Source organism: Epinephelus lanceolatus, chromosome 6 (assembly GCF_041903045.1).
Source record: "Epinephelus lanceolatus isolate andai-2023 chromosome 6, ASM4190304v1, whole genome shotgun sequence".
In the NCBI taxonomy this organism is placed as follows: domain Eukaryota; kingdom Metazoa; phylum Chordata; class Actinopteri; order Perciformes; family Serranidae; genus Epinephelus; species Epinephelus lanceolatus.
Genome location: NC_135739.1, coordinates 15,504,686 through 15,532,417, shown reverse-complemented (window position 1 = coordinate 15,532,417; position 27,732 = coordinate 15,504,686). Strand labels below are relative to the sequence as shown.

Sequence of the window (27,732 nt, the reverse complement as noted above, 5' to 3'; positions counted from 1 at the left end):
GCCCCTCCACCCCATGGGCCCCAGTGCAACCGCACTGCCTGCACTGTCTATATTTACGCCCCTGGTCTTTTTAAAGAAAAGGACAACCAGCCTATTTGGGTAACAATGAATCGCCCAACACGTGTGCAGGTACAGAACAAATTAAAACAGGATTATTGTGGAAATCAAAATGATAACTAGCAAATCAAATAATTAGTAGTATTAACTGTAAAATCAGAAACCAAAGTATAAATGTATGTGGTTCCTTACATCTAATACTGACATAGTCTTCAACTAGCCCATAAACTTAAACGGCATATTCAAAATTCCTGAAATTCAGTAATGACTTGGTTTTTTGGCTACCCAAAGATTTTCAGTGGCTCATCTGGCCACCCCTGTGAAAACATTCTGGGGTGCCACTGACAAGTTGTGTTCACTATGTTTTGCTCACTTTCTCCATGTTAAAAAAACAGGTATTAAATCTTGATTGGAGGATGAACAGCAGATCAAACATGCCATGTCTTGTGTCTGTTTAATTATAAGTATCGTAAAAGCTGAAAGTTACTTTCTCTACACTTTTTGTCCGCTAACATTACACTTTTATTGTGGTTATAAACATGACAAGAATCGTACATGCTGCTTGTAAAAGATGTAGACTAGTTACAATATAGTGATAAAAACATTATCTACAATGAGGTCATTACAAATCAAACTACACTGTTGATTCACTAAAAGTCCCGACAGGAACATCACAGGAGCAATATCGTTTTTTAAAATGTGCATTTTTTTCAGAATTTAAAAACTGATCTTGTTAAAATAATTTGATTGGACCACAGTAATACCTTGATGTGGCAACACACTGTGATGCTTTGGCAGTAAGGCACATGTGTATGACTTTGACACACAACAGTACCATCAAGATTCCTTTTTAACGCTGTTGAAGAAGGAGCTGAGGGAGAGCTGTCTGCTGCCGCTGTGAGCTGCACTCAGTTTGGGTTTTTTGGAAGTCTGTGGTCTCTTGTTGTTCTTTGTGCCGCTGTGCTTCTGTATTTTTCCATCCTATATAAGACATGAAGAGACAAATGATGAAAGTGTGATCTGTCATTAGTATATGATCATGGAATAAGGTACATTATATAATATACAGAAGGATTCTTACCTTAGAAGTTTGTTCTTTTTGACTGTCTACAGAGTCGCACAACTTCACAATCTGCAGGAGAATTAAATATGTTGATCCCATTTATTCAGATGACACATGAGCAGACGTGGACACTCACTCGCTTACTTCTGCTGTCAAAACTGTCTTATACAAACTCAACAACTGCACCTGCCCTTCACACTTTCTTCATATTTAAAGACTTAAAATCACTGACACAGTGTAATGTGACACAGGTTAACTGTACAAGTGTCTCTACACACCAGAGGTACATGTAGAAAAATACACTGCTGCTGCAAAAGCATGCTTTCTGTTCTCTCCTGGTGCTGCCTAGGACCTCAGCAAAGCTTCACACACACTGTGTAAACAAAATAAAAACCTTTTTTACTCCCGTGGACACAGCCGCCTCCTGCAGAGCAGACCTGGTGAGCCACTGTGCATTTTCAGTCTGTGTTAGTGTGTCAGCTTCCTTCAAACACACACTGTGAACCAAGTACGTCTGGTGGATGTGGGAGAAGATGTGAACCACCTGCAAACAGCCAATCAGTGATGCATAAGAAGGCTGCAGAAAGGGTTTATTTACATATGAAAGTGTGTGTGACAGATGGGTGGTAAACATCAGGCTTACCTCTCCCACATACTGGACGAGGCTTTCCGTCAGAGGGGTTCCCAGTATCCCGCTGATCTGAGCACACAGCGCCCTCTTCTGTTTCATCTCAGAGCTCTTCTCCTCCTGCAGAAGACTCGGAAACTCCCACAAGCCTGCCAGCAAACCTTTAAACGCAAACGCACATGCACAAGATTAACTGGAGCTTTCTTTTTTCTATTGTTAACATATTTTATTATCAGTTTTAATTAATTTTGCATTTTGAGTCACATTTTTAACAATAGTAATAGTAATAAACTTAATTTATAAAGCATTTTTCCAAACAAAGAAACAATGTGCTTAACATGGTTTTACAAGGACTTAAAACAGCAGGATTTAGGCAACTAAAATCAGGCAGTTTAAATAATACAGAAAGTAAATGGGGGGAAAAAATGAAAAGAAAAGAACCCCAACAATAAAGATAAATAGGCTACCAACAATAAAACAGATGGGTGATGCTGGCAATTAACTGTCCTGAGGAAAACACTGAGGCAAATAAATTAATTAGAATTATTAGAATAATTATTTTTTATTATAATTAGATTATTAGACAAAAATAAAAGAGTAAAATACCCAGTGTCAATATAAGACGAGAATAATAATAATAATGATCACATAAAACAATAAAGTGTATAAATGTGTATAATACTGAATTTGTTCATGCAGCCCATTTAAATATATGTAGTTTTTTTTTATTTGTTTGTTTTGTTTTTAAATGCATTTCAGCAGTGGTAGAAAAAAGTTATCTTCAGTAAAAGAAGCAATATTATAGAATAAAAATACTCCGTTACAAGTAAAAGTTCTGCAATCAAATTACTACTTAAGTAAAAGTACAAACGTATCAGCGTAATGAAGACTGTTGGACTCAGAATAAATTATTGTATTATAAGTGTTGATACATTTATGTGTTCATCACTTAAATGTTACAGCTGGTAAAGGTGGAGCTTATTTTAATTACTTTATATACTGATATATACTTGTGAATTTCCCCCCAGGATTATTTTTTTTTAAATCTGTAATAATACATTAGAATTTTTGTTGTTGATTGTATTATCAATCTGAATCTGCAAAGGACCTGAAAACTTATGTTTTCAAGTCACTGTAGTGGAGTAAAAAGTACAATATTTGCTCTCTGAAGTGACGAGAAGTAGAACTACTTGAGTTAAGTTTCTTTTCACTGCTGCATTTCTGTATTTAATATTCTTCAAAGTTTGCTTGACTTAGAGTAAAATGACAATAAAAAATCAAAATAAACTCTGACGGCGTAAAAGCTGCAGAGTTATTGAAGTCTATTAGAATAATGGACCTATGAATCACTGCTCACTTCCCCAATTCATTCCTCAATTCAAATAAGGAAGTGCATTTCAATCTGATTATCAGGCTGGAGACAACTTCCTTTTGCAGCCAACTCTCGACCACCACATACAGATCCCTGACCAGTGGCACACACTGCGAGCACTGACCTTTGTTCGGCCTCTGTGTGAGCAGGTACTCGTCCTCTCCCTCCTCGCCAGGTCTCGTCACCACACAGGTCAGAGTTCGCTCCACTCGAGGCGCCTTCTTCGCCGGCTTTCTGGGGAAGTTCTGAACTCCCAACTCATCATCCCAGGGCTCCGTGGGACACAGCGGACACGTCCCACTGTTCACTGAGAGAGTATAAAGTGCTTTAATATAATGTCATGACCATATGGAGGTCTGAAGGAGAGAAGAGGAGTCAGGACACTTACTACAGTCTTCTATATCAGGCAGGGTGGATGACTTCCTGTCTAGCTTCCCCAAGAGCTTCCTGGAGTTTGTCTCTTGTTTGACTTGAACCTACACATACACACGCTGTGTTAACCATCATGTACACTGAGAAATAAACAAATCCCACCCTTTTCACTACGATCTAAAGTATTAATCTGTTTTAGCACGTCTGCATTTACAGCCCAAAGCAAAGCACAACCCAAACCATTGCTTACTAGCACTACTTTAGCACATGGGACATTTTTTACCTTGCGGAAAGAGTGGCAGTGAGCCTGTACGGGACACTGGCTGCACAGTGGTCCTTTTGGGGTGCAGACTCGTGCTCCCAGCTCCATCATGGCTTGGTTAAAGTCCCCGGGTCTCTCAGGGTCCACCAGTGTGTTGGCTAGACTCCTGAAATTGATCAGAAAAAAAATAACTCAAAAACTGGAATCACAGCGTATTCATTTAAGCAATCTCCCCCCCCTTAAAACCACTTTAAAACCACATTAATACCATTTTACAAAGACTGGCTTTGGTATTAAATATTTCTTTTTTTCAGTGCTGTAATCACATGAAACGCTGAGATTTTTTTTCACAGTAAAGAGAGCATATTTGGACTTGGATTGGACTGTCTTTAGATTGTCTTTCAGATTCCCAAACCCCGTCCAGTTTTCTGTTTTATATCTTTAAGGAATATTTCTCTCTTTTTTTTAAACAGAGGAATACCCCTCAAAGATTTCTTTTATATCTTAATATTTTAAAGGAATACTTCAGCCCCCAATTGAAAATGTGTGTATCTCAGCTCATGGCACGTTGAATTCATGAAGAAAACATTTTTCTTGCATGCCTCCATAGTGAACGCACAATCAAGAATAGAGAAAAGTTCTTGATGCATTGAAGTCATCGGGGTCGACGCTTAACAACAGCACAACTATACCAAAATATCCATTTAAAAACTCTCACACAACTCGTGCAGTACAATCACAGTCTCATTTATTGAGTCCTATGTGTAGTACTTCTGAAACAGACAGCCCTTTCCAACGGGGAACTGAACTGGCAATGAAACTTATCTGTGCTCTCTTCAAAGCCAGATTCCATTAACAAAAACAGTAATTTAACCTCACTGAACACTGAAGCTGTTGGTGTACCACTGCCTCGATCAGTTAGTTTGTGTTGTTGTATGACTTTGTTGAATCAAAATTAACCCTTTAACACAAACGTCACACAAAAACTACTGATCAAGGCAGTGGTAGACCAGCAGCTCCCGTGTTTAGCAAGGTAAAATTACTGTTTTTTGTCAATATTATCTGGCTTTGAAGAGAGCAAAGATTAAGTTTAACTTTCTGTTGAGTTCCTCATTGGAAAGAGATGTCTGTTTGGGAGGTACTGAGCATACAACTGGATAAATCAGACCTGGATTATACTGCATGTTTTATAAGAGTTTGTGACTATGACTTCAATTCATCAAAATTTCCCCTTTTTTGGGATTCTTTCTTTATCAAACACGTGCCAAAAACATCATTCATTAATTCAAAAAAACATGAAATAAGTTACTGATATACACATGACTAGTGCAACAATTGTAACAGTGTGTTTATGAAAGCCAATGAAAATTGTATGCAGAGTTCATATCTGACCATTACAGAGATGTGTTTGGGTGTCCGGCAGACATTTATGTTTATTGCATGCAGAACTTACAAAGGCAGGTAACAAATAAAACAACAGCATCACAGTAACATTCAGAGACATTAAAGTAGGTGCTGGGATCAAAACCAAGGATATCAGTTGGAAGTGTTTATCTCACCAAAGTGCCTCTGTTACTGCAGGACTTGTGCTGTCAGCACCGATGGCCCTCAGGCGACACAGCACCCGGATCAAATTGCCATCCACGGCTCCAGTAACCTAGGCGACAGAGATCTTTTCAGTCATCAGTGATAAACAAGGCAGTGCAGCTATCAAGTGTGGCCCCACAATTTTTCCTCACCCACAGAAACACACCTGATCCAGTGCAATAGAGCCTATAGCTGCAGCAGTGTAGCGTCCCACTCCAGGTAGCTGTTTCAGAAGGCCGTCGACTGTGCGAGGCATCTGCCCTTTAAGCTCTGACACCACCTGCAATAGACCAGTGATACAATGAACACTTGGCACCTTCATATTTCATAAGTGATTGTTTAGCACAATTACATCTTTGCTCTGAGCCACAAGATCACAACACAGACCTTTTGAGCTCCTTCATGCAGTCTTCTTCCTCTGGAGTAGTAGCCAAGACCCGCCCACATCTGGTTTACTTCCTACACAGAAATTAAATCAGTAAATTTAGTCTGAAATCAATACGATTTTAAAACCAGCCTCATCTTCAGAGACACTGCTTTTGTAATGATCACCTCTAGTGTAGCGGCTGCAAGATCCTGTACCGTGGGCCAACGCTGGAATATAAGAAGAAAGAGTTTAAATTGGTGCAATATATTGATTACATTATATACTGCAAGGACTCCAGTGTGATGAACAACTCTCAACTACACCCACCTTCATCCATTTGTTGTAGTAATCTATTACTGTGGCCACTTGGGTCTGTTGCAGCATGATTTCTGAAACCCACACTGAAAAAAATGAGAGGAAACAGTTTAATGGAGAGTGTTTACAGCAGTTAATGATGTGTAATTATGACAAGAAAAGTGGAAAAACAGCACGCACATCTTACCCCGTATGAGGGTGGGTGCTGGACCAAAAAAGTTAACATGTAAAAAACAAGCTAAGTCGACCCATGTCGGCTCTTCCCATGTCGGCTCTTCCTCAGATGCTTACAAGCATCTGAGGAAGAGCCGACATAGCTCAAAACGTCATGCTATAAATAAATCACACTTGATTGGAGCTTTTTTGGTGTGCGGACTTTACTTGTTTTTTACTAATTATGACAAGAAAACATCTTCTTACCTGCATACGTTCTGATGTTGAGGTCTGACTCTGTCACAGCCTGTAAAATAAATACAAGGAGCCTTTTAGGATACCACATTGAATGATGGATTTTATTATTCAGTAAAAATAAATGCAAAATTAAAGTAATTTCAAGGAATTCGTGCTGAAAACCAGATGAGAATACTGTCTAAAAAAGCCAAGGCATAACAGGAAAGACCTTAGTAGAAATACGGTCAGATATTATCATTATGAAATTAAGATTAACCACACATTATTATTGCAATATTCAATTGGGCCTATACAAACGGTTATGAATTATATTTAATTTTATTTTGATTTTTAATCAGTATGTTGTGTGCTCCTATTTCCTGGTGTGTGACACATCACATTATCTTACACTGTCTTTTTTATTTTTCCCATTTAAATGGATGTGTCACTGGTGCGTCGATCAATTTAATTAACAGGAGAGAGTGAAATGGGGGAGTGAGAGAGAGTTGGGGGATGACATGCAGCAAATGGTCGCGAGCCAGAGTCGAACCCACGACCACTGCAGCGAGGCATCACCTCTGTATATGGGGCGCCGCCACAACCCATACACTACCGACATCCCGTAAAATGAATTTTTGAATAATTTTGTTAATAAATATTTCATGAGTAATAGCTGGTTGTCATTTCATATTAGTAAATAAAAACAAACATTTATGTTGTTATAAGAGTGGTAACACACATTATAAAGTCTATTGTGCACAACTATAAATACAGGTGTACCTTGAGATTTTGGCATGCCATTTGGTGTGCCTTGGGTACAAAGAGTTTGAAAACCACTAACCTAAATTCATTTACTGTGACTTTGTAATCCCTGTTTTTGTTGTTTTACTTTTAGGATCTGTACAGTGACAAACATGAACATGAAACATAACAAAGGTTTGTCTCCGACAAACAAATTCTTGGATTAATAAAAGACAACATTTCTTGTCAAAACCAGTAAAAAAATTTAAAAATTCTTTACCAGAGTCCTCCATGGCAGCTCTCTCTTTTCCTTGTCGTACCAGCGGAGGAGCTGAGAGCGCAGCAGCACCACATCAGCAGGATCAGGGAAAGTGTGGTATGTGGATGGTGAGGAGGCATTCGAGGTTTCCTCTGGGCAAACAAAAACATTAGTTTAATTTACACAAAACAGACTTTTAATAAGGCAAACGTCACTGATGTTCAAGCAAGTAACTGATAACCGATACAGATATATCCACTTTTTCCCAACCTTATTTTAAGTGATCATCATGTCTCTTCTGTAGTGGAATTAACATCATATTATGCATGTCTACTCTTACTATGATGGCCCACCAGAAGATGGAGACATGAAATACAGCGCTTTTCAATGTATGTAATATTTATTCATTGTGCAAAATAAGAAAAAGCATGTTGGCTGATTCTGATAGTTAATTTTAAAGCCGATATCAGCCATTACAGATGATGTACCTGTATTATCGTGCATCCCTACACTATAAATGGGCTACAGACAAAGGTGCGGACAAAAATGGAGGCCAATATTGGACAGAGAGATGTGGATGAAGTCTTCAACCACACCCACTAAAAAGGGGAGATTAAGCCTCATTATTTCATTTTTTTTCAAACAGAAATGTTGGTTTTCTACAGCTGTGCTATAGTTTTTTTGTGTGTTAGAGTGTTAGAACATTTTGAGGAAAAAAAATTCACTTTAAAGCCACAAATGTTATTAATATATAATATCAGTGTGTAGTTGGTGTTATGTGTGCTTATTCTAATGATGTTTTTTTAATACTTTACTGATACAAAAGCACAATTTTTTGAAAAGAATTTTGCATAAAGTGTTTGCTTTAGCAAGAGATGCATGTTTTGCTGATTTTGAGTAAGGATTTGTGGCTATTGGTTCAAAAATAGTGCCCAAGCAATCAGAGAAAAATCTGCAATGTCTAATTTCCGAGGCTGGATACTTCCAAAATCAGTTCAATGAAAATCTTTGTCACACTGTTTCAAACAAAATTGCAGAAATGTAACGTCAACATCAGAATGTCAGTATGTAATGTCTGTGAGTGTCTGTTGAACAGGATAACATTACACCATGCATGTGTTGCTTTAATTGTGTCAATCTTCCATAAATCTCGTGCAGACTGCAGGATGTTTGCAGAAAGTCATTGACACATGTTGGTTCAAATTCACTATCATATTAATATGCACAATATTCAAAGTGTCTGTGTCCGTCTTTTAACATAGTAAGTTAAATAACATGATCATGGGGCTGCTACCTTGTTTCACAGCTGTGTTTGACCTCTTCCGCTTTGTCTTCGCGGTCTCCACCATCTCCAGTCCGGCTCTCTTTCCTTTAACCATCGCTGAATGCAGCCTGCTCATATCCAAACACCATGTGTGAAGACTTATATCATTTCTCTGCAGAGCACAAGCTCTTCTGTTTACTTCACGGATTCATTTCAGCTCCCGCCACGTTCAGGGCGGACTGCCGCTGCTCGTCCAATCCGCTGCAGGGAAGCAGCGGAAGTGCGTAAACGTCATCTCCGATGGGCGGTCAAAAAAATAAAACTAGGTAACTGCGGTGTGTGCGGTTGTGCAACGAAAAAATAATATTATTTTTATTATCATCATCAATACACTGGATTAAAGGAGGCTTTTATTTCATTAGTGGATAATGAAAATGACCACAATGTAATTTATCATTAAAAAAACATTCAGAAAACTTATTTACAAACATATTTGATGGAGTACTTCACTTATAAAATGAGTTTGAAAAAAGAGGGTCTAAGTGGTCAAATTACTAGCATAAGGGAAAAGATTAATGAATTGAAGCTACTGGAATGTTGTTCCTTCGTATCAGGTCTGACAGTCATCAAGGGGTGCTCTTTTGTATTTGTACATTATTTATTTATTTTCCTGTATTGTTTTATTTACTCATTATTATCATTAGTTTTTTTGTAGTTATTCATTTTTTTGTGCGTGCATGTGTGGGCATTTTTTTATTTATTTTATTTTTAGCCTTTTGTTGCTGTACAGGAGGGTTAAAATACTGAAAAAAAAAACTGATTAGACATTAGATATTTTTCCATGACATGAAAATTAGGATAACATACTTTAAAATTCAAACCGGTTCAAACCTATTTGTTTCTCATTGTATATCAATAGTTTGTTACTCCAATGTATCACTGGATGACTCGTAGATTCACATAATTTCTCATCTAAAAAAACAGAAAGAAATGTCATCAGTACATGAGCTTCGTAATGGGCAAGATTCATGAAATGATATGATGACAATAAAAAGTATTAAAAAAAGAAAACTTCTTTCCAAATGCTGAGAGAAGCACAGAAAAAACTAAATCAAATTTTGTGATAAGCAAACTAATAACAATTAAATGTAAAACTGTATTAAAGCTGTTAATATGTAACATATAAAATACAAAGTGATCACAATTCAAGGAAAGAAAAAAGGTAGACAGCAAATTAGGAAGTAAACTGTCTTTTATTAAAATACAAACAGTATTTACATTTTTCTAGTTTATTCAATCAGCATTATTAAAAGGATTTGTCCTTCTTGTCAGCCTTTAGTGTCACCATCCAAAACTGGAATGCAAAGTTTGACAAGAAAACAGAAGAAACAATTATTCTCACATTGTCATCTCACATGAATGAGGAAAAAAAGGCAAAAATGATAAACAAATAGCAGTCATCACCTTCAGTTATGTTAACCTTGTTAGTTAGCAGGATTTCTGTTTGTGTTTCGTCCATATTCATGTACAAAGTGTCACCATGGTGCTGAAGAGAGGGGATTGGATCTGTTAGTACTGCCTTCTATCAGCGTCCACATTAACCTTTTAACTGATGCTATCTTAGCATTTACAAAGTTATTAAATCTCACCATAAAGGCTGCAAACAGTGTGCCACCAATGCCCCTCTGCACACGTTCCTCGATAACTGGGTATAAGCAGACAAAGTGCTGCACAAAGATGAAGATATCAGTGTGTGTGTGTGCATGCATATATACAGTGTGTGCCTGTCTACAAGCATGTTCGTACCTTCAAAGCCAGACTGGCTTGTATTTGAGCATCAGTGTGTTCTCTGTTGCCTATAGCATACAGAAGATGTTGGATCACTCCAAGAGAGAGAAGCTCATGAGAAACCTCTTGGCTGTCCTCAGTCAACAAGCTTCAACACATCCAACACCATAAAATATATCCATAATGTCTGATAACATGCTGAAACTATTATACTACTATTATTAAAGCAATAAACAGGTACAGGTGTTTTTTTTTTTTTTTACATATCACTTTATAACATTGTTTGTTGTGTACATTACAATGGACTAATAGTACGTACCGTATAGTTTTGGCTGCAGCAGCTTGTTGCACAAACACAGGCAGAGATTCAGTCATCTTGATTATCTCACACTCTGATGGGATTGTATACCCTATGTACCAACAAAACATGTTGTTAATGTGACAACTATGTCACTTAATGTAAAAAAGAAGTGACAAAATGTCTGCACATTAACTGATGGGTCTGAGAAGGCGGAAATTTACACATCTGTTTCTGAAATTGTAGCTACATAAGCATAACTCAGATGGTCCTAAAGGAAATGCACTACTTGTCACTGATCGGTCTAAAAGGGTCACTGAACTGTATCAGTCTTACTTCACTTTTAAAAAAGCAACACAAATAAAAACAGAAGTTCCACCTTCCATAATCTGGTGCTGTTTCACTTCCTCTTGCGTAGGTCTCAGCAGAGCCACCAGTCCGCTGAGCAGCAGCGGCCTCACATCGTAACACTTCAACTCCAAGATCAGATTTATAGCTGCCAGAGACACACACAGGGGGAGAAGAGTATTAGACAAGATATTAAAAGGTGATCATTTATGACAGGATGGTGGATTCATCTGTCATTTCAAAGCAAGTTCAAAGCAAAATGTGCGTTGTTGCGCATGTTGTTTTAAACATTTTCTCAGCTCACCTTCATCCTGAACCTCCAGGTGCGGTGACCTGAGCGTATTCAGCAGAGGCTCTACAATGCTGTGATGGGCTGTTTTCATTTTGGACTGCAAGAGAGGATAGTGAGAGAACTTTTGTACTGATTCCCATATGTTATCACATTTTCCCATACGGCCCATTGTGTGAAAGAGCAAGGCTGAGGGCTCCTGAACGCTCTGACAATGATGATAAGTACATGCTCAGGCTAACTGTGCACTCTCATACTTTACCTGCACAGTGCGTAAGGTGTGCAAGACCAGCTGCTGGGCCATAGGGGAGGTACAAGTCATTAGAGCAATCAGACCTTTGTAGATTTGGTTTTGGTATTTGGGGTTTCCATGTGACAGGGACTCCAGGAGGGCACATGCTGTCTCTTGGGTTTCATCTGCGTTTGACTTAGCCAGGCACTCTGCTGTGGCTTTCACACCTGCAAGAGTGTATAAAATGGCTGCTGCAACACTGCACCAATGATCCAAATGGGAAACAGGCAAAATAGATAAACTACAGAGAACGAAATCGATTTGCAAACAGGTGTGAACAGTGCTAAAAATGCAACATTATACTACACTCATCATATGTGTAGGGCATGAGGAAGTTTGTATGTATTCAAGAAAAACACTTTTTATATTTTACCATGGCTTTCACAGATGATCTCTTTGTACTTGCGACCAGCATTTGAGATGGCAAGCAGAAGACAGAGGGCCTCTGCCTTTTCCTCCTCTTTGCTCTGAGATTGGCTCAAGATGTCCAGCAGGGTGAGAGCACCTCCATCCTCCAGGAACTCCATCAGGTACTGATCACTGAGGAGAGTAATAAAAGTCGGTCAAAGACAAAAACTACACAGTGAGTGCACAGATACAGTAGTTTACAGATCATGATGCAGTCTTTATCTCACTCACTGGCTTGATGCAGACAGGAAAACCCCAATAGCTTTAAGCTGCAGTCCCAAGAATGTCCCAAACATGTATCTGAATGTTCAGATAAGGACTGGGTGTCAGCTCAGCACAGCCAATCTAGAGCAGGGGCAAGAAGTACGCCTACTCCCTACAGGACTCTAAACTATTTATATGTGATTTGTTTTCAGCTACAATACAGTAAAATGTGCACAGGTATGCTGTAAAGAACATGAGGAAAAACTCCAAAAAAAAATTGTATCAAATGTTGCATTCAGCAGGCACCCCATCCTAATAAATCCTTCTACCCAGTGGTGTAAGGTAGTTACCACAGGCCCCAGTGCACCCTATTGTGATGGGCTCTGGTGCACGCTAGTTACTCGTCATAAGGCGCACACTTACTGCTGCTTTTATGTATAAAAAGCATGACTGCTGGCTGAGACTTGACATTAGGCAACATCAACATGTTACCCAACAATCATCATTGCATACCTGTATATGATAAAAATATCAAAGAAAAGAAATTAAGTATTCATTTAATAGTTTTTTAATATGTATAGTTTATTCATAGTTTTCCTAACTGTGATTGAGCATATAATTTTGTATTAGATTACTACTATTATTTACTTGTTTTTAAGGCCATACATGGGCTGGCACCCCAGTGTACTGCTGAATTTCTCTGCCCCTACTCCAACCCCCGACCTCGTAGATCCTCAGAACAATGTCTTTTAACTGTCCCACGATCGAGGCTGGTGGGTCAGGGAGATCGTGGCTTTGCAGTAGCTGTTCCAAAGCTCTGGAATAACCTTCAAATGCTCCCCGTCCATTGGCACTATTAAGACAAATCTTGAAACGTACATGTTTTCAGTGGCCTTTGGTTATTTATAGCAGTATCAATATTTTAGTATTTTATAATCTTTAAACAAAGCTTCAAATAAAGCTAGCACTGGTCCACAAAATAATGAGTGCAGATTAAATATTAAAAACACAACAGACTATAAATTGTGTGAACTTGAATTGTATAAAATGTGTGGATGATATTAACAAGACTAACATATCTGTGAAAATGAAGAGATAAAAAAGTGAATCAATATTGTTGCATTTATGTATCTGTTGTTCATTTATTTTACGCAATTGACTGAATATGTTGTCTTTGCAAGTTTCCAAATTCAGCAAGGCCCCTGTAAAAGTGTGGTGAAATGTCTAAGCTTTGAATAAAGGATACGTGAGTCTCATCCAGGTGGTGAGTCGAGCCAGGAACAGACTGGCAACCTGAGCAAATTCCAGCTCCAGCTCATGACATGTCTTCCCTTTGTGTTGAGTCAGGAAGGTGTTCAACATGCGGCTGCGGACTGTCCTGTCACCTCGGTCCCACTCGCGGAGAAAACTCAGTACTTTGCCAATGTTAGCTTGTTCTTCCTGTGTTGACATCGAGCCTGTCTTCATTTCCACGTTGGTGAACTCAAGTTAAAACGCTGTTTTTTATTCTTCTCTCTCCAAGAACCACTGTAATGTAGAGTCCAGGCTGTAGCTGATTTAGCTATTGTTAGTTAAAAAGTCAAAACAACCTAATAACTAATTTTCTGTTGTCCAAAACAAGTAATTTCTCGATAGCGTGATTTGCTTATCTTCTCCCTTTAGCTAGCTTACTCTGTTTATAGAAGCAGTTAGCTAACGGTTGCTTAGCAACGCCGTCACAGCTCCCTGGGTGTGTGGCCAAAGCATCGATCAGGATATCGATCCTAATTTTTTTAAAAAGTAGCCTACTTTTAAAGTCTGTGTAACTTATATAGTTTACTTTAAGAAATGTCCCTCATGTTACAAAAAAACTAAATAAATTAAAAATAAAAAAGTGTAAAAAGAGTCCAAAGACAATTAAGTTATGTAGATCTTATCTCTGTTAAGTTGGAGAAAATGTTGATGTCTCCAATCATTGGTTTGCTCAGTACACACGACACAGACGTTCCACAGGTCCATAATCACCTGGTGAAAGCAATATATTAGATAGATAGTGTAATGGAAAATTAAGATATAACTGTATTTACCCATCACTTGTATTAACTTTGCTCGAACAAATGCCTTTTGTAAATTGCTCACTGATAGAACTCTCCAATGACTGCCTCCCATGTGACTTAAAAATGCTTACACAATCAAATACCATACAGGATTTGTTATGTTTGTTGCATTCTGTTCAAGGCTAAGTCGACTTGTTGACCACAGAACCTGTCCTAGCCGGTTGATGTCCTTGCAGGTGCAAGTATCTTATTATCAGTTTCCTCCCTAACTTGTCTATAAAGGAGTCCCACCAAGGATATCTTTTGTCTATACTCTGCAGACTGCCTTCTACTCTGTATGATTGCCTGACCCTTTGCGCAAAGCATTAAAAGATTGAAAGACATCTCTGGTGTTTCAGAAATCATTATTTCAGACTCTCACAAGCTCATAAAGTGCATATATTTTTGGAAACCACAATATATAGATAGATAGGAAGCCCCATAGTTTATGTTATATTCCAGGGGTGTCATTTTAGTTCATGGGCCACATACATAACATCCCATTCAAACTTTTCCCTGTTTTTAGTGTAAAGAAGTCCATTCTGAAAACATTCATCCATTTACAAAACAAACAATGAACTGCCCACAATATCCTAAGAAAAATTATGTGCAAATTAAACTAAACAATTTACAGTCTGAAGTTTTGTCAGTGCCTCAGCAGCAGGGTTTCACCCATATTGTTTTAAGATAGAAGTCTGATACAGATTTTTTTGGACTGAAGCTACTGGTTGACAATATTTTTGCGCAATGTTCAATATCTTTAAATATGATGACATGCTGGGACTTAGGGGAGGTATGAGAGCAATCAGACCTTTGTGGATTTGGTTTCAATGTTTGGGGTTCCCACATGACAGGGACTCCAGGAGGGCGCATACTGTCTCTTGGGTTTCATCTGCATTTGACTTAGCCAGGCACTCTGCTGTGACTTTCACACCTGCAAGAGTGTATGAAATAGAGAGGGCAAAACTGATATGGCTCCTGCAACGCTGCACAAATGATCCGGATGGGAAACAGAAAAAATAGATAACCCACATAGAATGAAATCAGGTTGCAAACTGTTTTTACAAAGCAGCGTCATCAAGGAGTTTGTATGTATTCAAGAAAAAAATCTTAATACATTTTTAACATTTCACAGATAACCTCTTTGTACTTGCGACCAGCATTTGAGACAGCGAGCAGAAGACGGAGGGCCTCTGCCTTCTCCTCCTCTTTGCTCTGAGATTGGCTCAAGATGTCCAGCAGAGTGAGAACGCCTCCATCCTCCAGTAACTCCACCAGGTACTGATCACTGAGGAGAGAGAGAAAAGTGGGTCAAAGACAAAACAGAAGGTATTCTTGTTGTTTAAGAGAGCTGTATTCTGGTCAGGGTGCTCCTGAAACCTCCTGGCCTTCACAAGTGCATCAATATTGGGTGTGTAAAGTCATCTAAAGAGCTGGATACCCCTGTTATATTCTCTCTGACTTGTTGCTTTTTAGTTACATATTGCAAGAAGACCTCAAGATGTCACTGCAGTCTACAAAGTGACAAAGGTGAGGGTGTGTCAAATCATATGAATAAATGAGTAATTGCATGTTTGGAAAAAAAGTTTTAAGTTAAGATTTACTGTACTCAACAGAATCAAACCATGTCAGCAGGACGGTTATTCAAGAGAAAGGATATGCAATAGAAGAATGACCTGCAGCCTCCTGACATCTTTGTGGGCTACAGAGTGTTGCCCTAAAATCTTGGACAAAATACAACAACTACACTATTTTCACTTCCCAAGGAGTTGGTGATGATTAATGCCTAATAAATATGCCAACAAAACACCATGGCACCATAAACAAATTTGACATAAATACTGCATGTGTGGTAGAATTCACTTTTAAAAAATAGCCTTTGTGGGAATAATAAAATGTGACATCAGAACTATTTTCTGGAACATCCTTTTAATGGGTGTGGTCATTCCTGGAAAATACCTGTATACAGCTTGTTAAATTCTGCTCAGTGTTTCACTACTTGATCCTTAAATGAGATGAAGTTTTTTTGAGGCAATTTGAGTTCTGGTAAGTTAATTTCTTTTTTTTTAAACCAGAAAATGTATTGGCTACTGATGGCTTTGCTCATTATTTGTGTAGAGAGTAACTTGGGACAAATGAAGGACAGTTAGTCATGATGGTAAATACTTTGTGTCTCAGCAAAGTTGTACTTGCATGTGTTTGTGTATACTGGGTCATGTGTGAGAAAATACACAGTACGTCTCTGTATGTCTCTTGAAAACCAACCAGCACTGCTACAAAAACTTTGTGACTTTTGTTGCTCTCATGGTCACCTTATTTCTGGCTTAATGAAACTTATTTCAAATTCTAAAATGGACTATTAAATAAAAGTGACCAAAAGGTGTAAAGAAATTGTAGTGAATGATCACTATTTAACAAATGTCCTGAACATAGGACATAAAACCTTACAGATACAGCAAGTTAGTGCTGTTCTTTGTGTCCTTCTTTCCCCAGTGCACTGCAATCAAAATGAAAGAAAAGACTTTGTTACTGTTTAACATTCTTTTCTTGATCAGCTTGTCTGCTGGTGAGTAAACTGTCCTTAATCTGTGTAGCTGTTGTAGAAGCTCAGCTTAATTTAACAATAAATCAAAAGCTAGTTTTATGAGAAAGACCAGGATTTTACTGTAAAACTAAAGTAAAACCAGAGCTCATATTGGCATCATATAATACAGACATGATTTATGCTGACTTCTCTTTCTTCTTTTTCTATTTGGATATCACTGAACTCAGATGACTAAACTTGGTTGTGACATTACTTTTTTCTACAGGTCATGAGGAAGGTTTTATCAGACTGGTTGGTGGTCAAGATCACTCTGAGGGCCGTGTGGAGATCTTTCATGATGGAGTTTGGGGGACTGTGTGCGATGATGGCTGGGACATCAATGATGCTCATGTAGTGTGTCGCCAGATCCATTTCCCTGGTGCAACAGAAGCTGTAGGGTCAGCTGCATTTGGCAATGGTAAAAAAAAGCTAAATCTGAAACTGTTAAACCACTCATTTTGAGTGTTATCACTCACTGAATGGGTGTTATCAGTGGTTATACGCCTCATAGATATAGATTAGAAGGGGCCTGCAACATCTATTAGTAGGGTCAGAACATGCTGTGTCTTTTGGTTTAGAAAAAAGATCACTGTTTGGGTTAAATAAGTATGTTTGTTATGTAATGCAACATGATGTAACAAACTTATTAACATCAGTTAAGCTAAGTCAGTGCTAACTTTTAGTTTCACAAGGGGGCACCGTCTCTTGGGTCAAAAAAGTCGTCCCTACGTGGACTTTCTTGCTCTTTATACTAACATTACATCACCTGACTTCTTCTTTTGCTGCAGTCACAATTACTACGGCCACTGGAGGTTGCTGCCGATGAATAAACACAGCCATTTAATGGGCTAATAATGCCGTTCTAAATATACTAGTAGATGTAGCAGGCCCCTTCTAACCCATACCTATGAGGCTGATAACCATTGATAACATCAGTTCAATAGACTGCTCTGTAATCTGTAATTTTGAAAAATATTTGTTGTCACTAAATGTTTTTATTCTGTGATTGGTTTTGTGTAGGGGATGGCAACATCTGGATGGATGATTTAGGATGTAGTGGGACAGAGATTAGCCTGGTCCAATGTACATTTCCAGGGTGGGGGGTCCATAACTGTGCTCACACAGAAGATGCTGGTGTCAGATGCAAAAATGGTAAGGCAACCAGTGTTTAAGCAAAAGGTGTAAATCTTCCATGGTGACATAAAGGAAAACTGTTAGATGCCAATTTCTCTTCACAGTAAAATCACTCACTGTTCCCACATTGATCTCCATCAGAGCCAGAACCAATCATCAGGGATCTAAGCCACGAGTATGATGTAGACCACAACACAAGCCTTTCTCAACAGCTGGGGAAACTGTTTGACAGTGGACATGACTGTGACTTGAACATTGCAGTGATGGCGGGAAACAACATCCTTGAGACAATCTGTGCTCACAGGGTCATCCTCTCTCTGAACTCGTTCCTGAAAACTTCACAGCCAGACCTCAGCAGCCTCAGCATCAATACCACTTATGACTGCAGTCAGTACGCCAACAGCTTTGTCAGGTAAAAGCAAACCTGTGACTTTAAACTGCCGAGTACTCTGTCATGCAAACCTGTGCCACCTGCAGCTGACTTTTCTAACTTGATGCCTATTGTATGCACTGATTAGCAATAGCTGAACCTCGCTAATTAAAATGTTTGCATTTCAGATACTTCTACACAAGAAAGATTAAATTCACACCATCCTCTGCTTATTGCATTCTCAAGATGGCATCTGACTGGGGTCTGACAGAAGTACAGAATGAGGCTGCAAATATTTTCAGACTGTTTCTTCCGGAGGATCCCACTTTCCAGAATCAGAGCTCTTTCTATGAGTTTGCAGTTCATACAAGGGATGAGGCACTGCAGGAAGTTTGTCTTCGCTACCTGGCGTGGAACTGTGAGGCGCTGATCCTTTCCTCAGCCTGGACAAATCTTCCACTGGGTCTGATCAAAGCTCTTCTGTCTCGCTCAGACCTTGTGGTTCGTAATGAAACTGTCATCCTGAATGGACTGGAGAGATGGGCGGCAGCCCGAGGAAACACAACCATTCCTGAGATCCTTTTGAAACTCATCTGTTTCCCACTGATACCAGCTGGGGACTTATACACACTTGATGGCGCACAGTACCAAGCCAGCAAGTTACAAGGGTTTCAGTTTAATGCTCTGCCTTTTGCAACATTGCTAAATGACCTAAGGGAAGAACGACATGTCTACACATCCAGGATTTACACTGGTAAGCCGTGGAGCTTTACCCTCAGCTACCACATTGTCAAAGCTTACAAAGATTTTGGGTTCTACACTGTTGGTGGACAGCGCATCAGCAGTCTGACATCTGATTTCCAAACACCGGTTCATCACAGTGCCTATTTTGCTCTTCACAACATGCGCTGGAAAACAAGGGTCTATATCAGTGCTGCAGATTGCTCAAGTGAAGGTGTCTCTTGTCCTACTTTGCCAGTTGTTAGTTTAAAGGTTGAGGAAAGGAACAGTGATCTACCCAGTGAGATGGAGGGACATATTCATTACAGTAACAGGCTCGTTGTCATGTGTGATGGGAGGTATGTGTTCCACATTCATGAATTTAATGCTATTGATGGAGATAATCTGGTGTTTGTCCCAAAAGGTGCAGAACAAGTCTATCCATGCCACTCAAACCTGTTCTCCTACCAGGTGGTGGTGCGACCTCACTACTCCATAGATTAGTTTCTGTTTCCTCTGGGAACTTCAGGAAACAAGATACGGACAGGGATGATTTATGAACAGCATATTGTCTGTTATCATGAGAAACCTTATCTTTTATCAGGTACTTTTACACTCAACAGATTACATTAGTTATTTCATTTACAAGATGTAGTTGACTGAATAATTGTTTTTAATAAATGTAAATGTGTCAAGTTTGAGAAAGTCAGTGATAGGATTCATACACACATGCTACATTCTGTAAAAGGCTTGTAGTGTGAATGGAGGTACGTGTTTCCTATTTTAGATGTAATGATTTTGAGCTTAGAGTCTCAATACAGCATTTGTTCTGGCAAATAACAGTATACGGTACAAGTCTTTTCATGCTTAATAAACCTGTTCTACCAACTGGAGATGCATCATCTCACTTATGTTTGGCTACATCAATAAAGAAAAGAAGAGGCTTGAGAGGCCACTGAATGCATCATATTAAACTTCAGCAGATACATTAACATGCAGTGTACTGTGAGACTAAAGATCTTAAAGATGTGCAACGGTGCAATTCAGCAGTATGACTGTGTTTTACAAGGTTGTGTCATAAAGAAAGAATTGTGACTGTTATTTTACAGATTGTCACTGTTATTGTACCTTTAAAGAATGTGCAGGATGACCACCGCTCCACTCATCTTAGTCTTCGCGAAGCTGCTGAAAGCATCAGTGAGTCCAATCTGAAAGAGGAGATTTCAGCACGCTTAGATCTGTGCAGTGTTTTACCTTATTTTAAGCTTTCTGCTATCAGACAAAGCAAGAATCAGCAGTGGACAGGCAGTAGTCATTGGCAGTATGTAACGTACCTGTGCACATCCTGGTGGAAGAAGCTCCACCTCATGGGAATCGTAGTTTTTAAATACTGGATGAGGGACTGTTAGGCATACAAATGGAAGCCATTCTTGTTATAAAACACAAGAAATGGTGCTCCAAATAATGTAAAATAGTTGTTTGGCATTACCATAACAGTTTGTAGTTTTAAGACAAGCATTTATACAAGGTTGTGTCAGAAAAATGCTGTAGGTGTGTCCATGTATTCCAAATGAATTTGGTAAAAATATAGTCTCATTTGTCCACACCTGTGCCTAAAGTGATTTATGTTACACAAGCTAATAATGATACCAGGGAAGATGACCACTAAAGATTGTTTAATATGTTTATTTGGATAGTGATACTGATGTTTGGGCTCACCCTCACTCAAGATGTGAACTGATAAAAGAAAAGCAAATAGTGTAAAATCAGGGTTTGCTCCTTCTGATTTAGAGCCACTGAAAACTGTATTCACACAGTGCAGCAGCTTTGGAGCTGTTGAGCTGATCCATACTAAGTGCATCAATATTGGGTGTGTAAAGTCTTCTAGAGGGCTGGATTGGACCCTTTGGTGGGCCAGTTCTGGCCCCCCGGCTGTATGTTTGACACCCCTGTCAATTCTCTCTCACTTGTTGCTTTTTTGTTACATATTGCAAGAAGGAAGCTTATTCAAGACAGAGGATGTGCAATAAAAGAAGGCCCTGCAGCCTCCTGACATCTTTATAAAACATGTGTTTTTCCATTTTAGTGTTGTAGGCTGTAGGAGTTGGTGATGACTAATGCCTAATAAGCATGCTAACATAACACCATGGCACCATAAACAAATTGAACATAAATACTGCATGTGTGGTAGAAATCACTTTTAAATAATAGCCTTTGTGGGAATAATAAAACGTGACATCAGAACTATTTTTCTGAAACACCCTTTTAGTGGGAGTGGTCATTCCGGGAAAACAGCTGTTTACAGCTTGTTAAATTCTGCTCAGAGTTTCACTATTGTTCCTTCAGTGAGATGCCTTTCTTTTGTTCACTTCATTTTGAGTTCTGGTAAGTTCATCTCTACTTTTAACCAGAAAATGTATAGGCTACTGATGGCATGCACATTATTTGTGTAGAGAGAAACTTTGGAGCAAATTTTGGACAATTTGTCATTATGGTAAATAATCTATGTCACACCATAAATGCTCAGCAAAGTTGTATTTGCATGTGTTTGTGTATATTGGGTCATGTGTGAGAAAATACACCTACAGTACGTCTCTGTATGTCTCTTGAAAACCTTGTTGCTCTCATGGTGGTCTAATGTCTGTCAGACTTAGCTCTGGGTGTAAAGAAGCTGTAGTGAATGGTCACTATTAAACACATGTCCTGAACATAGAATTAAAAAACCTAAAAAGTGCTGTTCCTTGTTTCCTTCTTTCCCCAGTGCACTGCAATCAAAATGAAAGAAAAGACTTTGTTATTATTCGGTATTCTTTTCCTGATCAGCTTGTCTACTGGTGAGTAAACTGTCCTCAACCGGTGCAACTAGAACCTCTGCTGCACTTCATATGTGTTCAAGCCCAGCTTAATTTAACAATGAAAATAATGAAAATTACCTTCTTGAAATCAATCGACTTTTCTCCCAAAATTTTTCTCCTCTCTTTGAGAGGTGTAAACTAGATTTTGACAGATGGGCTAGTCTCCCATTATCCCTAGTAGGTCAAGTCAGTTTGGTTAAAATGATTGTTTTACCAAAGTTCTTATATCTTTTTTCACATATCCCCGTACTGATTAAGAAGTCATATTTTAGATCACTTGATCAATTAATAATTTAAATCCTCTGGGGAAATAAAAATCCACGCATCTGGAGATCAGTGCTACAGCTCCCCAAAGCTCTCGGTGGCTTAGCATTGCCCAATTTCTTACACTGGTCTTGTAATACTCATAAACTTTTATTGGATTAACAACACAGCAGACGACATGCGCCCCGCATGGGTGGAGATAGAACTTGCATCCTCTAAACTCTCTCTTCATTCCCTGGATGGCTCTCAACTCCCTTTGACTGCCTCCAACTTTACCTCAAACCCAGTGGTAATTAACTCTGTTAGACTCTGGATCCAAATTAGGAAATGCCTAGGCCTTTATAGGGCCTCAGACCTCTCCCTCACTGTAATCAATCACCTATTTCTGCCCTCTAGAGTCTACCAGACTCTTACTCTTATGGCCCCTCCCGCTGGCGACCTTTAATGTGAAAGTATAATTGTGCACAAAGCTCACTACACTTGTTTGAGGCTTTCTTGAATTTAGGCCAATGTAATGGTTCTGTCCCATGCTTGCCACATTCTGGTCTGAAATCTTCAAAACTCTTAGCACAGCATATAATACTACTATCACTCCTGCACCTCTCTTCCTTGCGCCTATTACCTCTAAAGTCATGCAGACTGTTCTTGCCCTTACCACCCTGTTGGCCAGGCGACTCATACTCCTTAATTGGAAACACCCTCAACCTCCATCTCACAACAGGTGGGTGAAAGAGCTGTTTCTGTCCATTAGACTGGAAAAGCTTACATTTCCCCTTCAATGCCTCCTAAACTCATTTGAAAAGACTTGACAATCTCTCTTAAATCATATTTAATCCTTGACATCTTTGAGATGACTATTGTTAACACGATATTAATGGATGTACAATGACAATTGCTGGGATGTGACTGTGGGAGGGATAAAAAGATAAGGGAAAAATTGAAAGAATGGATGTTTTCTTTGTCACATTTCACTGTTGTGTTGTTGCTTCCAGTAAAGAGAGTTAAAAGAAAAAACCTTATTGAGTGAATAAACAACACCCTTGATAGCAATATATGTGTAAGTAATAAACTCAAATCACTCACAGTTAAAAAATCTAGGGTGTATTTTAACCAAAATAGTATTACAACCACTGCAAAATTTTCAGCTGGCAAATAGTGGATATACGTAACAGTCGACTGGTAAGTAACTGGCCTTCATACATTTTATAAATGAAATGGAGGCAAGATATCTCTCTGTCAAAGTCACATATTATTGTAAATACAAAACAAAACCTGGGCTCATGGCATGATATTACTTATTAACAGGCATGGTTTACTTATGTAAATGCAAACTTCTTTTTCATCTTTACTATTTGAGTAAACTTTATAACATCACATTTTTCTACAGGTCATGAGGAAGGTTTAATCAGACTGGTTGGTGGTCAAGATTACTATGAGGGCCGTGTGGAGATCTTTCATGATGGAGTTTGGGGGACTGTGTGTGATGATGACTGGGACATAAATGACGCTCATGTAGTGTGTCGCCAGCTCCATTTCTCTGGTGCAACAGAAGCTTCACAGTCATCAACATTTGGCAACGGTAATAAAGTTCATTTGACTGTGACCCTCTGAAACTCAAAGCAGGGTACAGTCATACATGTGCCAGACACTAACATGCTGCTTTTGGAAACCTGTAACCTGTATTTTTTTTAACAATATTTGCTTCAAACAACTACATTATCACTATTTTTTTTATTCTCTAATTGGTTTTGTGTAGGGGATGGCAGAACCTGGATGGATGATGTAGGATGTAGTGGGACAGAGAAGAGCCTGGTCCAATGTACATTTCGTGGGTGGGGGGTCCATAACTGTGCTCACACAGAAGATGCTGGTGTTAGATGCAAAAATGGTAAGGCAAGAGATGTTTGAGCAAGAGGTAAGAATCTAACTCCCCTTTTCCTTACAATAAAATTACTCAGTGTCCATATTAATCTCTATCAGAAACAATATTGATTAACGGGGATTACCACGAGTATGATGTAGACCACAACACAAGCCTTTCTCAACAGCTGGGGAAACTGTTTGAGAGTGGACATGACTGTGACTTGAACATCACAGTGGTGGCGCAAAACAACAGCCTTGAGACAATCTGTGCTCACAGGGTCATCTTCTCTCTGAACTCGTTCCTGAAAACTTCACAGCCAGACCTCAGCAGCCTCAGCATCAATACCACTTATGACTGCAGTCAGTACGCCAACAGCTTTGTCAGGTAAAAGCAAACCTGTGACTTTAAACTGCCAAGTACTCTGTCATGCCACTTGGAGCCGTTTTTATAACTTCCAGTTGTATGCACTGATTAGCAATAGCTGAACCTCGCTAATTAAAATGTTTGCATTTCAGATACTTCTACACAAGAAAGATTAAATTCACACCATCCTCTGCCTTTTGCATTCTCAAGATGGCATCCGACTGGGGTCTGACAGAAGTACAGAATGAGGCTGCAAATATTTTCAGACTGTTTCTTCCGCAGGATCCCACTTTCCAGAATCAGAGCTCTTTCTATGAGTTTGCAGTTCATACAAGGGATGAGGCACTGCAGGAAGTTTGTCTTCGCTACCTGGCGTGGAACTGTGAGGAACTGATCCTTTCCTCAGCCTGGACAAATCTTCCACTGGGTCTGATCAAAGCTCTTCTGTCTCGCTCAGACCTTGTGGTTCGTAATGAAACTGTCATCCTGAATGGACTGGAGAGATGGGCGGCAGCCCGAGGAAACACAACCATTCCTGAGATCCTTTTGAAACTCATCCGTTTCCCACTGATACCAGCTGGGGACTTATACACACTTGATGGCGCACAGTACCAAGCCAGCAAGTTACAAGGGTTTCAGTTTAATGCTCTGCCTTTTGCAACATTGCTAAATGACCTAAGGGAAGAACGACATGTCTACACATCCAGGATTTACACTGGTAAGCCGTGGAGCTTTACCTTCAGCTACCACATCGTCAAAGCTTACAAAGATTTTGGGTTCTACGCTCTTGATGGCCAGAACATCAGCAGTCTCACATCTGATTTCCAAACACCGGTTCATCACAGTGCCTATTTTGCTCTTCACAACATGCGCTGGAAAACAAGGGTCTATATCAGTGCTGCAGATTGCTCGAGTGAAGGTGTCTCTTGTCCTACTTTGCCAGCTGTTAGTTTAAAGGTTGAGGAAAGGAACAGTGATCTACCCAGTGAGATGGGACATATTCGTTACAGTAACAGGCTCATTGTCATGTGTGATGGGAGGTATGTGTTCCACATTCATGAATTTAATGCTACTGATGGAGATAATCTTGTGTTTGTCCCAAGAGGTGCAGAACAAGTCTATCCATGCCACTCAAACCTGTTCTCCTACCAGGTGGTGGTGTGTCCTTACTACTCCATAGATTAGTTTCTGTTTCCTCTGGGAACTTCAGCAAAGAGGATATGGATAGGGATGATTTATGAACAGCATATTGTCTGATATCAGGACAAATTTTTCTTTAATCAGGTACTTATACACTCAACAGTTAACATTTCATTATTTCATTTACAAGATGTAGTTGACTGAATAACTGTTTTTAATAAATAAAACACATGTAAATGTATGAAGTCAGCAATAGGATTCATACACACATGCTACATTCTGTAAAAGGCTTGGGGTGGGGGGGGGGGGGGGGTGCATGTTTCTTGTGTTAAATGTAGTGTTTTTGAGGTTGCATTTGTTCTAACAAATAACAGTATATGGTACAAGTCTTTTCATGCTTAATAAATCTGTTCGACCAACTGGAGATGCATCATCTCACTTATGTTTGGCCACATCAACAAAGTAGAGGTGGAGGAGGCTAGAGAGGCCACTGAATGCATCATATTAAACTTCAGCAGAAAATACATAAACATGCAGTGTACTGTGAGACTAAAGCTCATTAAGATGAATTTCACATTTCATTTTTGAAATAAGGTAAACAGTGCAATTCAGCAGTATGATTGAATTTTACAAGGCTGTGTCATTAAGAAAGAATTATGACTGTTATTGTACCTTCAAAGAATGTGCAGGATGACCACCGCTCCACTCGGGTTAGTCTTCGCGAAGGTGCTGAAAGCATCAGTGAGTCCAATCTGAAAGAGGAGATTTCGGCACGCTTAGATCTGTGCAGTGTTTTACCTTATTTTAAGCTTTCTGCTATCAGACAAAGCAAGATTCAGCAGTGGACAGGCAGTAGTCATTGGCAGTATGTAACGCACCTGTGCACATCCTGGTGGAAGAAGCTCCACCTCTTGGGAATCGTAGTTTTTAAATACTGGATGAGGGACTGTTAAGCATACAAATGGAAGCCATACTTGTTATAAAACACAAGAAATGGTGCTCTGAATAATCTAAAATAATTGTTTAGCATTACCATAATAGTTTGTAGTTTTAAGACAAGTATTTATACAAGGTTGTGTCAGAAAAATGCTGTAGGTGTGTTCATGTATTCCAAATGCATTATGTTAAAAATATAGTCTCATTTGTGCCTAAAGTGATTTAGAAAGATTTAGGGTGTTTGAGAAATTATTTGGGGCTGAAGCCCCAGAAGCTATCCCCCACTCCGCCTCTGATACTACCAAGCGGATAACTGGAAGTTTAAGTATTAGATGCAAGACTTTTGGGCCTCAACAACAAGGTTTCCCCCCAGGTCCAATAACAGGTTAATCCAGCCCTGTTGTTGGGTGGTTTGATCTCTAAATATGAGTCATATTTAATAGGATTACAGTCCAGTACAGTCCCCCAAAGCCTCCAGGGAGGTCGCGGGACCTTCTTGATTTTAAAGGGTGTGAGATTTTTATTTTATTTTATTTTTTTAAATATAAGTATGTAGTAGGCCCCTATCTCAGTATTTAATTAATATCCTTGAATAGCAAAATTATTATTATTTTTTTAATTTTAGATCATTATTCAGGATATAAACTTGAAAAAATTCTCCCAGGATGAGGACTTGAATACAAACTCTATTACAGTCTTCACTTTCTGCAAAACAGCCTCATCCTGCATTAGAAAACAGCAAATACAACAATAACCAGGCATCAGAAAGAGAAGAAAATACTGAAGTTTTCAACAAAGAAGCATATTAAGTCTGTATGATTGTTAAAAAAATCCATAATACTGACAATCCTATAAAAAGTATCTAAAAACAAATGTATGTATAATGTATTCAAATGTATGGTTTAAACACAGGGGGCATTGATGAGCTTTATTATAGAGGTGGTATTAATTTTAAAACTTATTTGGTGTGTCTAAAAAAAAAAAAACCTAAAAAGTTGCACTTCTTTAATCATTTTTTCCCTGAAACCCGATTCATAAATATAGGGACAACCACCCTCATGATGGGGTTGAGTGTCACAGTGCGTCAGAGTGTCTTTGATGGTTTAATACTTACTGTACTGAC

General features: G+C 39.0%; 2 protein-coding genes across 4 annotated transcripts; one reads left to right on the top strand and one right to left on the bottom strand.

Moving 5' to 3' along the window:
* Nucleotides 1-497: 497 nt before the first annotated feature.
* On the bottom strand, nucleotides 498-20,430 carry mutyh (mutY DNA glycosylase). Its single transcript, XM_033621153.2, has 26 exons — nucleotides 20,316-20,430; nucleotides 13,551-15,667; nucleotides 12,332-12,400; nucleotides 12,066-12,232; nucleotides 11,663-11,859; nucleotides 11,416-11,500; nucleotides 11,143-11,259; nucleotides 10,785-10,875; nucleotides 10,484-10,613; nucleotides 10,327-10,404; nucleotides 10,142-10,223; nucleotides 8,708-8,887; nucleotides 7,435-7,565; nucleotides 6,444-6,483; nucleotides 6,036-6,109; nucleotides 5,894-5,935; nucleotides 5,729-5,800; nucleotides 5,508-5,621; nucleotides 5,314-5,411; nucleotides 3,776-3,920; nucleotides 3,509-3,596; nucleotides 3,245-3,427; nucleotides 1,764-1,909; nucleotides 1,515-1,664; nucleotides 1,139-1,189; nucleotides 498-1,038 (listed from the first exon to the last, which is right to left on the bottom strand). Exons 2-26 carry the CDS (start codon nucleotides 13,769-13,771, stop codon nucleotides 895-897), a joined length of 2,895 nt encoding a protein of 964 aa, XP_033477044.2. The 5' UTR covers nucleotides 13,772-15,667; nucleotides 20,316-20,430; the 3' UTR covers nucleotides 498-894.
* LOC117253653 (galectin-3-binding protein A-like) lies at nucleotides 16,806-26,093 on the top strand. Of its 3 annotated transcripts, XM_033621230.2 has the most exons (6): nucleotides 19,688-21,572; nucleotides 21,949-22,021; nucleotides 23,694-23,885; nucleotides 24,063-24,194; nucleotides 24,287-24,554; nucleotides 24,686-26,093. In XM_033621230.2, the coding sequence occupies exons 2-6, from the start codon at nucleotides 21,964-21,966 to the stop codon at nucleotides 25,716-25,718; spliced, it is 1,683 nt and encodes a 560-aa protein (XP_033477121.2). In that variant the 5' UTR covers nucleotides 19,688-21,572; nucleotides 21,949-21,963; the 3' UTR covers nucleotides 25,719-26,093. The 3 variants fall into 3 exon arrangements, with proteins under 3 accessions (XP_078024816.1, XP_078024815.1, XP_033477121.2); XM_078168690.1 differs by lacking the exons at nucleotides 19,688-21,572; nucleotides 21,949-22,021; nucleotides 23,694-23,885; nucleotides 24,063-24,194 and adding exons at nucleotides 16,806-16,945; nucleotides 17,190-17,381; nucleotides 17,984-18,115; XM_078168689.1 differs by lacking the exons at nucleotides 21,949-22,021; nucleotides 23,694-23,885; nucleotides 24,063-24,194; nucleotides 24,287-24,554; nucleotides 24,686-26,093 and adding exons at nucleotides 16,806-16,945; nucleotides 17,190-17,381; nucleotides 17,984-18,115; nucleotides 18,239-18,509 and having other exon boundaries at nucleotides 18,656-21,905.
* Nucleotides 26,094-27,732: the final 1,639 nt, after the last annotated feature.